Consider the following 13,893-nt stretch of genomic DNA (forward strand, 5'->3'; position numbering starts at 1 on the left):
CGCTATGACTGTGAGGCTTTAAGCACCAGCTCTACCTGGAACATTGTGATCTACTGCAGTATTGCTGATGGGACGGAGTTCTACTTTGGCGTAGCAAGCAGCTTGTTAGCACTGCAGAGTTTGTATCACTTTGCTTCATCAGTTTTAGCAACTTTTTAAAATAAATCTATAAATACAATAGTTTGGAATTAGGGTGTGAAGCTTTATTTGTACAGCATGATGCAGTGAACATGATACAATAAGAGAGATCAGATTTTGCCTTAATTTCAGCTTTGATCGTTTAATGAAAACTGTATAGTATGCAGTTTGTTGGATTGATGTTTTTAAATCCAAAACAGCCATGCAGCTATTGTAATATTTTAGATCTTAACTTGTTCTGGTTTCACAGTAACAGGTCTGTTAGTTTAGACCTACAATCTAAATGACATTTACCAACCTTGCAATGGTTTGTCATTATCCTTAAATACAAATGAAGACGATCAAATCAGACAAGAAATGAGCAACTTTCCTTTATTAGCTTGCAGTATAGTATAATAGATAATGTTGTACATGTTGATTCACTTTCTTTAGTAGTAGTTACTCATGTAGTGTCTGTGCAGTGAGGGGGTTAGGTGATGCCATCATAGTGTGCTTTTGAAACATATACAGTAAAACAACCTGATTTGTGAGTCATCTCTGGTCATTATACAAATATAAACAAGCAGCATGACTCACCCATGTATTATGTGAAGCGTGACCCTACAGCAGAAACACAGATGTTCACAGTGTTCCATAAACAGTCGAATTGGAAATTGCTTCAAACAGAGTACTCGACATCATGTAGAAAAGTTAAGGGGCCACCCTTTACCTTGAAAGCCGAAGTAGAAACACTCAGGCAGGCAAACCTGACCCTGAAAACATCGCTTTAATGAACATTTTATTATTCAGTGTTTTCATTACTTCATCACCATGATTTATGAAAAAAGCTGAATGGTGTCTGCCTAAAGTCAGTTAGTGCCTAGCATTGCAATATAGCTATGTTTATTAATTCTACACCATAATTCTACTATAAAATTGTTCACTAGATGTGGCAGTGCTTCACACAAACCAAATAAAAACATCATATGTTGCTGTATGAATTCATGTTGTCTGTCTAACTTGTGACTTGGAACACATCATACAGTATGATATTGTGCTGTATGCCACTCTGGCAGTTTTGTTTCTATTACAATTTGAGCAATAAACCAAAAATTAACTGCTGCTAAGTATGTATAAAACTTGTAGATCTGCTAAATTTTAATTGTTCCACCTCTGTTAGCCTAACATGAGTGGTGTAGTTGTGGTGTTTCTTTGTTAGGAGACTGGGACTAGTCATTTAGAAAAATGTTAAAAAGCTTAAAACAGATATTAACATGGCAGCAATGGACAAGAGGCTTGCTTTTTCACATCTATTATATATGAACAACAACAAGCAGTACAACAGACAAACCCAGTAATACTAAGTCAAATCTTGTCTTGTCTTGAGGTCGAGACCACAAGCTCAAAAGGACTTTTTCCAAGCTAAAGTACTGTGTGTGCATGTGCAGGCATGAAATATATAGCTGCACAGAGTCAAACACTGTACATAGCTCTCAGTTAGGACACATATATACAGCATATATTTATAAAATATCACAACTATAGTGGGGTCATGTTAAATAACAGTGCAACAAGGAGCATCAATAAAAGTGCAGACATCAGTAGCATTTTAGAAGCATCAGCCATCATCTAAGGAGAGAAGCTTTTTACATTTTTCTATACCATTTTTTACCTTTCCACTTTAACTGACAGACTTTTCCAAAATGATGAATGCTAGTCTGTTTATTAGTCAAGTTTTAGAAAATTGCATTTCTTTATGTCGGGCAAGAATGTTTGATATTAAATTAGTGCATAACGTAGCTTTTGTGGGTGCTATCTAAACCAAACTAAGTGACTCTTGAATATAGTAACTGTAATATTATAACTAGAATTGTAATATATTAACATTACCAGAATGATCTATAGCCCTCTTTAAGCATCGTGTTTGTATTGGAAGAGAACCTAATCGGGCAAAGGCCAACCAACATACTGTATGCAGTAATCTAATTAAAATCAAAGCTCTCAGAAATACATGGAGATGCTGTAATGTCAAAAAATAGAGTAGATACAAAGAAGCAAATAAAAAAAGTGATATATAACCTTGCTTGTTTGTTTTTGCAGCACATTCTCTAATTTTTTCTTTACTATGACTAAACTTATACTGTATGTAAAACATATTAAATCTTTTTTTTATCTTTGCCAAAAAAGCCCCTAAGATCAGAAAAATAACTAGCTAGTTACACCAGTAACTAGTGATAATTGGCTAATTAATAAATGCTGTCAACCTTTTTAATTTAACGAAAGTATTTGGTTGACATACTGTAGGCAGTTACACCTCAAGAACCAAAACATATTTTAGTGTGTGTTTAGAGTGTAAGCAGTGGCTGTTTGCAATGTTTACATTGAACAATCAACAAATCATAAAGAAAACACTAAACATCAAGACAATACTCAAACATTCAAGGGCGTTAATTAAATACTGTCAGTGCTTATGCTCATTATGTAAACAAATAAATCTCCAACACATTTTATTTTGATGTGGCAAATGACACAGGAAATGAAAATGACGAAAGCTAACAGCTAGGTGGTCTGCTATGTGTTGTGTTTTGTATCAAAGAAATGCAATTTGGAAAACTTTGGACGCTCAATGAAATGTAGAGACAGGAGGGTATTAGCTTACCTTAGCTTAGCCGAGCCTAAAAACTTTCCAAACTTCATAGTATGTCTACTAGTCTATTTTGCCATGTTTGCTAACAACCCATAGTATCACAATTATAGTATGTAGAAATGTATACATAACAATTTGGTTATACAGCTTTTAAGGCATATATTTTCCAACTTCAGTAGTTGTTTTACCATTTTCCAGTTGTGATGCTAAGCTAAGCTAACAGCCCTCTACATGGAATAACTGTACTTTGAAATTATTCATTAGTAATTCTATTATTCTTCTTATTTCTTATTTGTGCCTTTTGTTGTGAAGATTCAGATTTAATCTGCCTTTTGTTGTCTAATTAGCTAAACGTTTTGCATTTTCTATATAAATATTGTGATCATTATCTCATAATTATATATATTTTCTTAGCCATCAGACTGAAATACCTGTTTTAACTATTCATTTGCTGAATTCAACAGTCGAAATGCTCTTGTTTAATTGGGGTTTTTATGTCCTGTAGGTTTTCATCACACTGCCTCAACCCACATACACATATGATCATTGATACACGATGCTTGCATTAATTATTGTTTGTGGCACATTTTTGGGAAAAAAAATGTTCTAAAAATTCACAGTGTTGATTGACCTCCTAAGCCTCTTTAATCCTCTATAATGTCCGAAATAATCAGTTCATAATCAGTTAGCAATCAGCATTTCATTAGCATATTGCTTCATGCAGCTCTGAAAAAATGTGTATGTTTTGGCACAGTTTAAATATATACATAGATATACGAGCAGTGCATCATGGAACATACAGTAGACATTCAACAACAAATGTACATAAAAGTGAAGTGTGTAATTTAGATTGTTTAAATCTAAATTAATCATTAAATTGATTTTTTTCTTTAAATTTATGTCTTCTTACACAAAAAATAAATCTCGAATCAGTGCACACACACACACGCACACGCCCACATTTTAGATCTTGGCACAATTTGAGTGTAAGAAGGAAGCACTTTAATCAAGTCATGGTTGTAATTGTCCAACATGAAGGGCAATCCTCTGAAGTAAGCTTAGTAGAAGCTGCTATTGCTGATAATTGAGCTGGGATGGGTCTGGTTGAATCCTCTCCTGTCATGGTGTTGATACATACGTGATGGAATGTTTTCTGCTCTGGATCCACAGCAGCATGGCACTTACTCTGCTCCTCTAAGCCAGGCAAAGTCTAAAACTGGGAGGTTTCAGTGAAGGAGATTGCATCTGTTTTGTCGACAGTAAAACCTCCATTCACATAGGATTTTTTCTCACACTCGTCATCATCCAAAGTGGCCTCCAGAGCAAATGGGTTGGCAAGGTCTCCATCTGATGTCAGATCCATCCTCTCCAGTTCCCTTTTAGAAAGTTTCTGAACTATTCCTGCTCCGTATGCATCTCCAAGCACATTGATCATAGTACGGAACCTATCCCTGAAACAAAACACAAACTAATGTATAGCATCTGCCATTTAAAGTTTAAAACTATTAAGAAGTAGAAATGTAAAAGACTGAGAAAGTAAACTTACAGAAGCCAGTCCACTGCCACTATTAGAGTGACATCACTTGCAGGTAATCCTACGGCTGTTAAGACTATCACCATGGTGACAAGACCAGCATTAGGGACTCCTGCTGCCCCAATACTGGCAACCGTTGCAGTAATACTGTAATAACAAAAGTTAAAAGTATGTATTAAAGATTTAGTCAACACTAAAAAAAATTGCACAGTGGTGGTCCTAAGAACAAAGGTTAAATCCAATCTCTCTGTTTATAGGTTTTACAAAGACAATAAAGGCCATTTTATTCTTAAAGTATAAAAATAATTATAAAAGTAGTGTGTGACTCTTTGCCTCACTGGGGCATAGAGACATGCACTCTATGCCCCATAGTATCAAGCTTCACTTTTTGTATAGAAATGTGTAATTTATTTTTCCTGTCAGCAGGTGCTGAATATATTCTCAAAATACAGTTTTCACACATAATTCTGGAGACTGAGGCCGGATTAAGATAAGCCATAGTTTATTGACCCCCTCGAGGATAAGAATTAAGAGTGTGAGGTATACACACCCAGCCACACTCTGGGAGCTAGTGTGAACGAGGTTCTGTAAGTTTAACCTGGCGACCTTTTACTTTCCAGACCAACGCTACCCGTTGAGCTACCATTGGTCTAGTTACCATGGACAGTGCAGTTACTGTACACCAGTTATGCGTAACTTTATGACCACTTGTCTATTATAATATAGTATAATATAATAATATTCACATTTTGCTGCCAAAATAATGGGGAATTGGGAGCCTAACTCAGTGTTGTGCTCAAATATGATACAGAACCATCTTTGCTTTGTATCAAAACCTTCTTTAGCAATCCGAGCTAATGTAGCTAGTTGGATTGGTCCGTGTTGGCCAGCAGAATTTACTATTGTGCATTATGTTGCTTCATTGTTTCATGATTTTATGTTTTGTACTATCAAGGTGTGGTTGTAGTTAAGGGATATTTTTGGTTGTAATGTGCTGTATCAAACGGTACCGTACCTGATAGTAATAATCTGGCCCACATCCAGAGGGTAGTCGTTAAGCTGGGCGATGAAGATGGCGGCTACTGCTTCGTACAGAGCTGTGCCGTCCATGTTAATGGTGGCACCTACAGGGAGGACGAAGCGAGTGATCCTCTTGTCGATGCAGTTGTTCTCCTCTGCACATCGGAAGGTGACGGGTAGAGTGGCAGAGCTACCAAATATTCACAGTGATTTGGATTCACTATTAATTAGAAGTCTTACGAGAGCTGACTGGATGTGTAGCGTTACCAGTAATTTGCAGAGAATATAGTTTGTTTTTAGAGCTCGATCCTGACCTTGAGGAGATCATGAGTGCTGTCACCAGGGCTTGAGCCATTCCCAGTGTGAATGTGTAGGGATTCTTCCTCACAATGACAAAGAAGATCAGTGGCAGACAGATGGTGGCATGGATTGCTAGTCTAAAACAAATACATATTATTACAAAACACATTGTGGAGAACTGCCATAAATACTAAGCACAACGTCAGAGTTTAACACCGTGGTTCCTTCATCCAACAATCTAAGACCCATTATTTTAAGGCCTTGACAAACAATGGCTTCTGTTTAATACTTAGCCATAACCACAGTGTTAAACCTTAAACCTTTCTATATCTTTCATTTTTATGTAAACCCCTATTTTAAAAGAGACTGGTGATGTTTTCTCTCATTCACAGAACGTAGTTTTCTGTAGCATGCGTTTTTTTTTAGATTTTCTAATATGGAGGGAGAAAAAATATACAACTTGTCTTAACTCTAGGGAACAGACATATAAATATACTCAACAGTCCCTCTAATTAATTTCACTCAGTCCTTGTGGCTTTTAGCAGCTATGATTGCTCCACTTTTCACAGCCATAACAAAGCTTCTAATTAAAAGTAGGAGCCATAAAACACCACACACACTGATTAAGAGAAAATCAAAGAAGTAAAAACTTTAACTTTTACTTGTTCCTTTTAGCATTAGTGCTTACAATAAGCTCAATATAGACATTTATATTTGAATGAGCCTTTGTACACGGTACTTGGTCAGAAGATTAGCAGAAAGTGTGAACAGTGTGTGAGAGAAGCTCCCAGAGCCTTGCACTAACCTTGTGATTTAACTGGTGTGGATTTACTGTACAGTTTTTAATGGTACCACTTAGATTTAGAGGCATGAGCAAAGTTTTCATTACTGCATCTGCAGGTTGAGCAGTTTTAAATGTCCTTGGCCCTTATCAGTGCCCGCACAGAGCTTGCCTTTTACTATATCGCTTGGGGGAATAACTGGTCCAAATGTCAACCATAAATCCCAGTGTCTGCGGCGAAAGGACACAGATTAATAGGACACCTTACCCACTCAGGACCGTCACCATATAAAGACCCATCTTTTTGAAAATCTCCCAGTCTTCCACCTCAATGATCTTAGCAGCAATTAGAAACAGGATCCCTACTGGCATGTAGCTGAAAAACACAAGGAGAATAAATAATGTATTTTATAAGAACCACAGCTCAATAAGGTCAGCTTTTCAACGGTTAAAGTAGTAGGTTGGTTTTAGTTGAACAATTCTGCATCTTTTGTTTCAAGTAACCTGATCAGATTTAAATGTTTATATTTATCTACTTATTTACTTAATTTGCTTTTCTTAAGATTACATATACATATTTAAGTTTAAAAATGGCAAAATACTTGATTGATGTCATAGACTGTTAATAGATTATTTAGACTTTCATATTGTAGCTATTTTATTAGCATATATACATTTTTTATTTTTTTTTTCTTAACATATAAACCAAGTAAATGAGTCATTGCTACATACCACATAATTATGTGGACCAGTTTCATGGTTGCTTCATTCAAGGCATCGAAGAATTCCAGGAGGATGCGTCCCTTTTCTCCCATTTTCCCAATGACCAGGCCAAAGGCAACACAGAACACTATAAGCCCCAGGACGTTGATTCCATCCGAATATGCCCCGACGATTTTATAGTCCTTAGTGACATTCTACCAGGACGATAAAACAAGGGGGCAATTCATTGGGTTAGTTAAGAGCCAGCCAAGAAGCTGCCTTCACAACCACATGAGTTTACTGAAGGCCCATTGATGAGCTGTGCTGATGTTTTTATAGGAGAACAGACCACAAGAACTATCCATGACTGATTATTGTGTTACTGATGTATCTATATCTGATGCTGGTTGCCAGGTGAGAAAACACACACAGAGTGGAGCAGATGGATCAAGGACACACTGTTTTTATGTTAATCACTTATTAATCTTAATAGACATGCAAATGATCAAAAAGGAGAGAAAGAGAAGACTGTTATTAAAAGGAATCCTGGCTATTACAACTTGTATGCAATATTACAGTCTTAGTACCTTAATAAAGGCAAAAGTAATATACATTTTGCTTAATAAAACCAAGTCTGTGAGACAAGGTCGTCTATTGAACGTATGACTCAGCACAAAATTAGACAGTTTTATTAGAGTGATGTTATGCTAACAGATGCTAATAGTTAGCATTAGCGTACACACTTGGGTAGCATCAACATGCTGTTATCCTGTCGTCCTTGCTAAACATGCGCTCTGGATCAAATCAAATAGGCCAAACAAGTGGCATTCTTGTCCCACAGAGTAATGAACACAAGTTTCAGTCCATCCATGAGATGCTCACACCTAGAATTCATTGCAAAAGTTCTACAAAAGGCAGCCTAATAATCAGGGTTCCTCTTCAATAGCGATTGAATATGAACAGAATAGCCTGTCTGCACACTTACCTCTACAACTGCCATGACGGTAGTTGCTAAAGGAGGAATTACGGTTGTGTTGGTTGACACTTTTGGAGGGTCCACTTCTTTGCGTATTGTCTTGTACTAGAGTGTAAGTAATTACATTTCATCAAAACATTCAGAATATGTACCTAAATGTAGGTTCAAACGACATTGTAAAAGTGTATAGAGTGGAGGAAATTAATAGTGATGCTCAACACTTTCGTACCTGCTGAAAACAAGCCTGCACCAGATTCTCTGGAAACATATTTCTGTAAATACGAAAAGAACTGATTTAGCTTTTCAGAAGACAAATGTTATACTGTAAATTTAATTATTTAAATGTTAAAAAAATAGTGTTTATCCTATTCTTTAAATTTTCCCTATCTTTGCTATATCTTAAAAGCCAAAGCCAACATGCTACAATCAATCATTTGCTAATATTTTCAGGACTTTGAGCACGAGCATTGTTTTTGACATAAGAAAATTTGTCATGAAATGGAAAGAATGAGGGTGAAATATCTGACACTTACATGTGAGCTCTGAATTTAAGTATCATAGAAACAGCCTCTCATTAAATCTTTCTCCTACTTCTTAATTGCTTAGCAGCAATTGTTATGAGTAGATTTAACAACAATCCAATAACAACTGTTTGCATTGGCTTAATTCTTTAAATTATTATTAAATTTTCACACATCATTTGCCGGTTTAAATCCCCTGAACACATGATGCTCGACTTCATGCATTCTATTGCTATTTCAGCTTTTTATTCAGCTTTTACTGAATGTCTAGTGATGATTTCTGAAACAACTGTATGTTTTGTCATCACTTTACTTCCATAGTATTCACCTGATGAGGTCCAGGAGTGTGTCAGTTGTTGTGACATTGGGAGTGGTCCCGGCTCTGTCAATGTGGTCAGCTGTCTGAGAGACGCCTGGTTTGATAGTCATCACCAAAATAATCCCTGCATCGGATGACACAGCTCTTTACTCTGCGATGACGCCATATACCTTATCTTAACTTAACTTATCTTAACTTCTGGATTGTAGAGTAACTTAAATCAACTTACCAAGAATAACTGCAATGATGGTTGTTGAGAAGTAATAAATGACGGCTCGCAGACCAATCTTTCCGGATACTTCAGAGTCCAGAGCTGCGACACCTGACGATGACAGACAATGTGTATGTGCTGTAGACCCGTAATAAGGATGTTACTGTACAATACTAAAAAAAATACATGATTATAAGCTTTGGAGAAGCAACAAGATAGAAAAAATTATAAATTACTGTGTGTGTTTTATGTGTTCCTCAACTCTATGTCATCATTTAGTAATGAAGACATTAATCAGATGTAAATTACCTTCCAAATTGTTCATCTCATCTGCTGTACCTATATCACTGTTACCCTCAAAACTGTGGCTGCAGGTCCTAATAACAGGACTCCAATAATCTGCCAGACTCCCCACTGTGCGAGCAGTTGTTACTTAGTCGTCTCTCAGGAATGTGATTTTAACACAGTACTTTTTGTTTGTTTTGTGCATATGTATGTCGACATGTCTCATTTGTGTTACAGCTGGTATGGTTTGCTTATATGTTGTGTCAACAATGACCTAAGCCATAATGTTTTGATCTTTCGCTAGAACTTCCTATTCCTTTAAAAGGTGTGTGTTTGTTGGCCAGGCGCCATTCTGTGTGGAGTCATCGTGTTCTCCTTGAGTCTCATGATCTAAGCAGTCAGCTTAAATGTGTCACTCTGAGTCTATATGTGAATTTCTGTATGATAATCATCTTCAAATAGCATCAACTGATGTTGTATTCTGTCAGCCTCACTTAAATGATTTTATTATGTCCTCATCTCCACCTCTGCTGTGTCTGTTATCACAGTGGGTTTATTACAATTCAAGTACAAGCAGAACTAACCAAACTCAAGTTACCTGTTATCATGCTGGAAATAATGAGTGGAAGTATGACCAGCTTTAGCATCCGCATCAGGATCTCTCCTGGGAAGCCAAAGTACTGCTTGTCGAGGTTGGAGAGGGATGCATACTCTCGGACCACGACGCCCAGACTGATCCCTGGAGGATTGGGACAAAGATAAGAGTTCAAGGCGAAATATGTCTCTTCAGCAGGCTGGAATCACAGACAGCACGTTTGTGGTGGCATATAATTTCAGTCAGGATTATAAACAGTCCTACTGGGTCACAGGTTATGTAGTTTAGGCTGCACAAGGGCTTTATGAAGCACCTGGCATCGCCTGTGTGTTGTATGCAGTCCCCGTCATAGTTTGTGTTAATCCTGAGCCAGCTAAATGAATCCAAAATTAACACAACATACTTTTATTTACTGACACAATTAACTTCACAGTGGTCTTTGTTTAAAACACGGTGTGTGTCTCTTCCCTGTGTCTTGGTGCATATTCTTCATTACTATTTAGCAGACACGCATTACCCATTAAAGTGTGACCCACTTTGTAACCAGCTTGTTACTCATTCACAAACTAGCACGTATTGTGCACATAATGAATGGATGGCATTCCACACATCTGTTTTCACATGTTGTTGTTCGTACCGTTCCTTAGACAGATCAATAAACACGACACTGTGGTTATGTGGATTTAAAAGGCTGTGCGATACGATTACGTCGCAGTAAAACTAAAAGCTTTTTCTATTGGTCCCTGTCCAAAATAACAAACCAGGAGAAGCTGCATCATGTGGTTTAAAATGTCAACTATCAAAGCATCCGTGGTAAATAGTTCACTTTCCTTGCATTTAAATGAGGCACCCTGGCCTGTTTTTATGTGTAGGTCTCCACTGCAGCACGATGCCACAGATCTGAAACCTGCTGCTTCTCATCTGCTGCCGGCTCTTTGTTAATTTCCTAGCTGCAATTACTGCATGATGATGCCCGTCGTGAAGATCCAAGCCGTGATTATATAACAACGGGCAGTTTCCTCCTATCCTTCAACAACTGGCAATGTTGAAACTCAACCTTGAACTGAGTATAAACCACAGTAAGATGCCAGAAACCTGCTCAATATCCAAAATCCAGTCAAAATAATGTGTATTTTTGATCTTAGAATGCACCACAACTATTTGTAATACAAATAAAAAATATCTCTTTTCAGAAACGGATGTAATAATAAAGCAATCTTATTGGTTTCTCAGAAAGAGATGCATTCAGGTAAAAGAACAAGATGACGATGACAGACTTTACTGCTGCTGTAACTGTAACCTTTGCCCTGCAGAATGTGAACACACCACCAGAATGAACGTGGCGACACAGCTAGACAGACGCATAGAACCGAGCCTTCAGAAAACTCCTCATGCTCTACAGACTCCAGTGAGAATCTGCTGAAATGTCGCTTAAAGTAGAAAAAGAATTCACGCCGTCCTCATATATATTTACCGTTAAGAAGCAACATGATTAAAAGATGTATTTTTTGCACTTCTGATGTGCAATTAGAACATTCAATACTGCAGAAAAAAATCATCAACCAATCAGTCCATAACAGTGTGTATGTACTTAAACTGTGATGTTTATTACGTGAAGAAAGAGTTTGACGTCTTGGGCAACAATCGTTCTTCAGTGAGACAGTCACCAGCACGGGTATAAACATGTCATATGATGAATGCCATGCTGTTGAATGACTCCACTTCCACTTCTGTGTCCACTGGCTTCTGTTTCTGTCCTGTCTCAGCTGAAGCCCCATTCTACTTCTAACACCTGCGTTACACCTTTCAGACGTGTCCCACTAAACGAGACGCATCTGTGGCGGTCGGTTGATCTCTTAACAAACCCCGTCTACCTGTTAGCTAACGTCCCGACTCTCCCGCACACACGGGGCTCAGATTAAGCTGAACCAGTGCAGCGGCAGCTCAGACGAACCCGTGTCCCTCTCTGTTTGAAGCACCTGCAGGTGAGTTGCCCTGCGTCCGCTGCCTCTACGCTGCATCAGCTGTCACTTCAGTCTGGTCACGTTTGACTGAAGCATGTCCAGACACTGGGGGGGGACTGGTCTGCAGACACAGACAGTAGCTGTGTCCCCCCCCAGCGCCACACGTCCTCCTGCCCTGCGCTGCTAGAATGATGGGAATGACACGATGCAACCGCTGCTTCCAGTAACATACATGTACAGGCTGTGGGTGATGCAGAGCCGGCTGATGTGTTTCAGGCATGAGGGGCGAAGGAAGCAGGACTGGTTCAACAATAAAGCAGCGATAAAGAGCTATGCAGACAAAAATGCATCAGTGAAGGTGACAGCGTCTCATTCTCTCACACACACACACACACACACACACACACACACACACATACCGAGCACCACTGATATAACAGTGGCAATCAGAAGCCAGTTCCTCTTCAGCAAGCCTTTGAAATTCACGCCCCGTCGCTCTTTGTTGCCCATCACGTCCATGGTGTTGCTTCCTCCCCTCCCCCAAAAAAAAAAAAAAACGCGGCTCGAGACGACAATGGCTCCCGAGGAGACACAAAAGGCTCCGGTGGCGTGTGGATCCCAGATGAAGAGGAGGCAGATGAGGATGCAGGAGCCGCTGTGTTGCTGCTACGCAAGCGGTGCAGCCTTCAGACGCTGCTCATAGCCAGCCTCAGTGGGAGGAGGGAGGGAGGGAGGGAGGGAGGAGGTTGTCTTCCCCCTCAACCACCCTTCCCCCACTAAAGGTGTCTCACGCTTTTTCCCTTCCTACAGTAGGTGACCCCAGCCAGCACTTAGGAATATAAAACACATATTTTATCAATAAAACTGGTTATGACCGATGTTCCCCAGATTAAATAATGAGATTTTTCTTGAGGAAGTTTCATCTAAACTTTCACAGGCTCATACTGTTAATCTCACGCTCATCCATTATTCCACACAAGTGTTTGTTGCCTTTTTCAACGCAGACGCGGCAGATGGCGTTCAATAATGACTCAATTACACCCCAAGACAAACGCAAACACAAACAGATGAGGAGCGACTACAAGACGATGCAAAATGACCACGAACGAGACGATTCACGCAGGGATGAATGGCACGTGTCGCATTCATCACAGTGTGAGCACAAAGCGAGGCCGGTGCATGTAGATGAAAATGCTACACTGCAAATCAGCCACGCCGGCAGCACAATGAGATGAAAAGCAGAGGTATTCAGTCAAAGGAAGCAAAGAGTTGCAAACAGTCTAGGCGTCCTTGTGTGGGAGCGTAAAGAGCTTTCTCGTGTCGGTGTCTGTCACCGCCAGTAGCTAGCATCTGACACAATCCAAAGTGTATTAGGTAATGTAAAGTTATCTGAGTCTTTTGTGTGGGTGCTCTTCTTGTGTAGCGATAATCAAATGAACACCATGTTCTTTGCATCAGGTCAGGACATATTAATTCCAAAGTAACAGCGTGTTCCTCGCTCATTCCACAGTAGCTACTGTTCCTCGTGTAGCAGGTGTTGCGCTTTCAACTGGGCTCAGTGTGCGTTTGCTGCTGTGGTGATGTGAACACGTTGCTGCAATGATGCATGTGAGCAGGTAGCAGTAGTGCTGTGCTGCTCTGATGTTCTGTTGGTTCCTCCTCAGGCCTGTGGTGTCACCATGCTGCCATCTACTGTACCGCTCACGTAGCCCTCGCTCTAATTGTGTAAAATGTAGTTTTACACAGATACCAAAGAAAAAAGGTGGATGATTTAAATTGATTCTTTATGTTTTATTATTTTTGCTTTATTCCATGAAAAATATTAAACATCACAAAAGATAAATGAACTAGTGTTGCTCATCATTGACTGTCCAGCGCCTCTATAAGAACCAGAACTGCTGCAGAATGGATCTAGTCTGGG

The 13,893-nt window shown here is 39.0% G+C and overlaps 1 protein-coding gene across 1 annotated transcript; it reads right to left on the reverse strand.

The window, feature by feature from the left end:
- Positions 1 to 494: 494 nt before the first annotated feature.
- slc1a1 (solute carrier family 1 member 1) lies at positions 495 to 12,690 on the reverse strand. The gene is made up of 12 exons (XM_029129476.3): positions 12,392 to 12,690; positions 10,012 to 10,152; positions 9,147 to 9,239; positions 8,927 to 9,041; positions 8,307 to 8,349; positions 8,087 to 8,182; positions 7,132 to 7,316; positions 6,668 to 6,775; positions 5,633 to 5,755; positions 5,314 to 5,508; positions 4,311 to 4,445; positions 495 to 4,215 (listed from the first exon to the last, which is right to left on the reverse strand). The coding sequence occupies exons 1-12, from the start codon at positions 12,489 to 12,491 to the stop codon at positions 3,975 to 3,977; spliced, it is 1,575 nt and encodes a 524-aa protein (XP_028985309.1). The 5' UTR covers positions 12,492 to 12,690; the 3' UTR covers positions 495 to 3,974.
- Between the last annotated feature and the right edge of the window lie 1,203 nt (positions 12,691 to 13,893).

Source organism: Betta splendens, chromosome 2, assembly GCF_900634795.4.
Source record: "Betta splendens chromosome 2, fBetSpl5.4, whole genome shotgun sequence".
NCBI lineage: Eukaryota > Metazoa > Chordata > Actinopteri > Anabantiformes > Osphronemidae > Betta > Betta splendens.

Bases quoted from the DNA above. Each gene is read 5' to 3' on its own strand.
- slc1a1 (XM_029129476.3), bottom strand. From the start codon at position 12,491: ATGGACGTGATGGGCAACAAAGAGCGACGGGGCGTGAATTTCAAAGGC. The intron at 8,183-8,306 runs GTACGAAAGTGT...CTTACACTCTAG, and splicing joins TGCAGGCTTGTTTTCAGCAG to TACAAGACAATACGCAAAGA. The intron at 4,216-4,310 runs GTAAGTTTACTT...GTTTTGTTTCAG, and splicing joins GTGGCAGTGGACTGGCTTCT to GGATAGGTTCCGTACTATGA.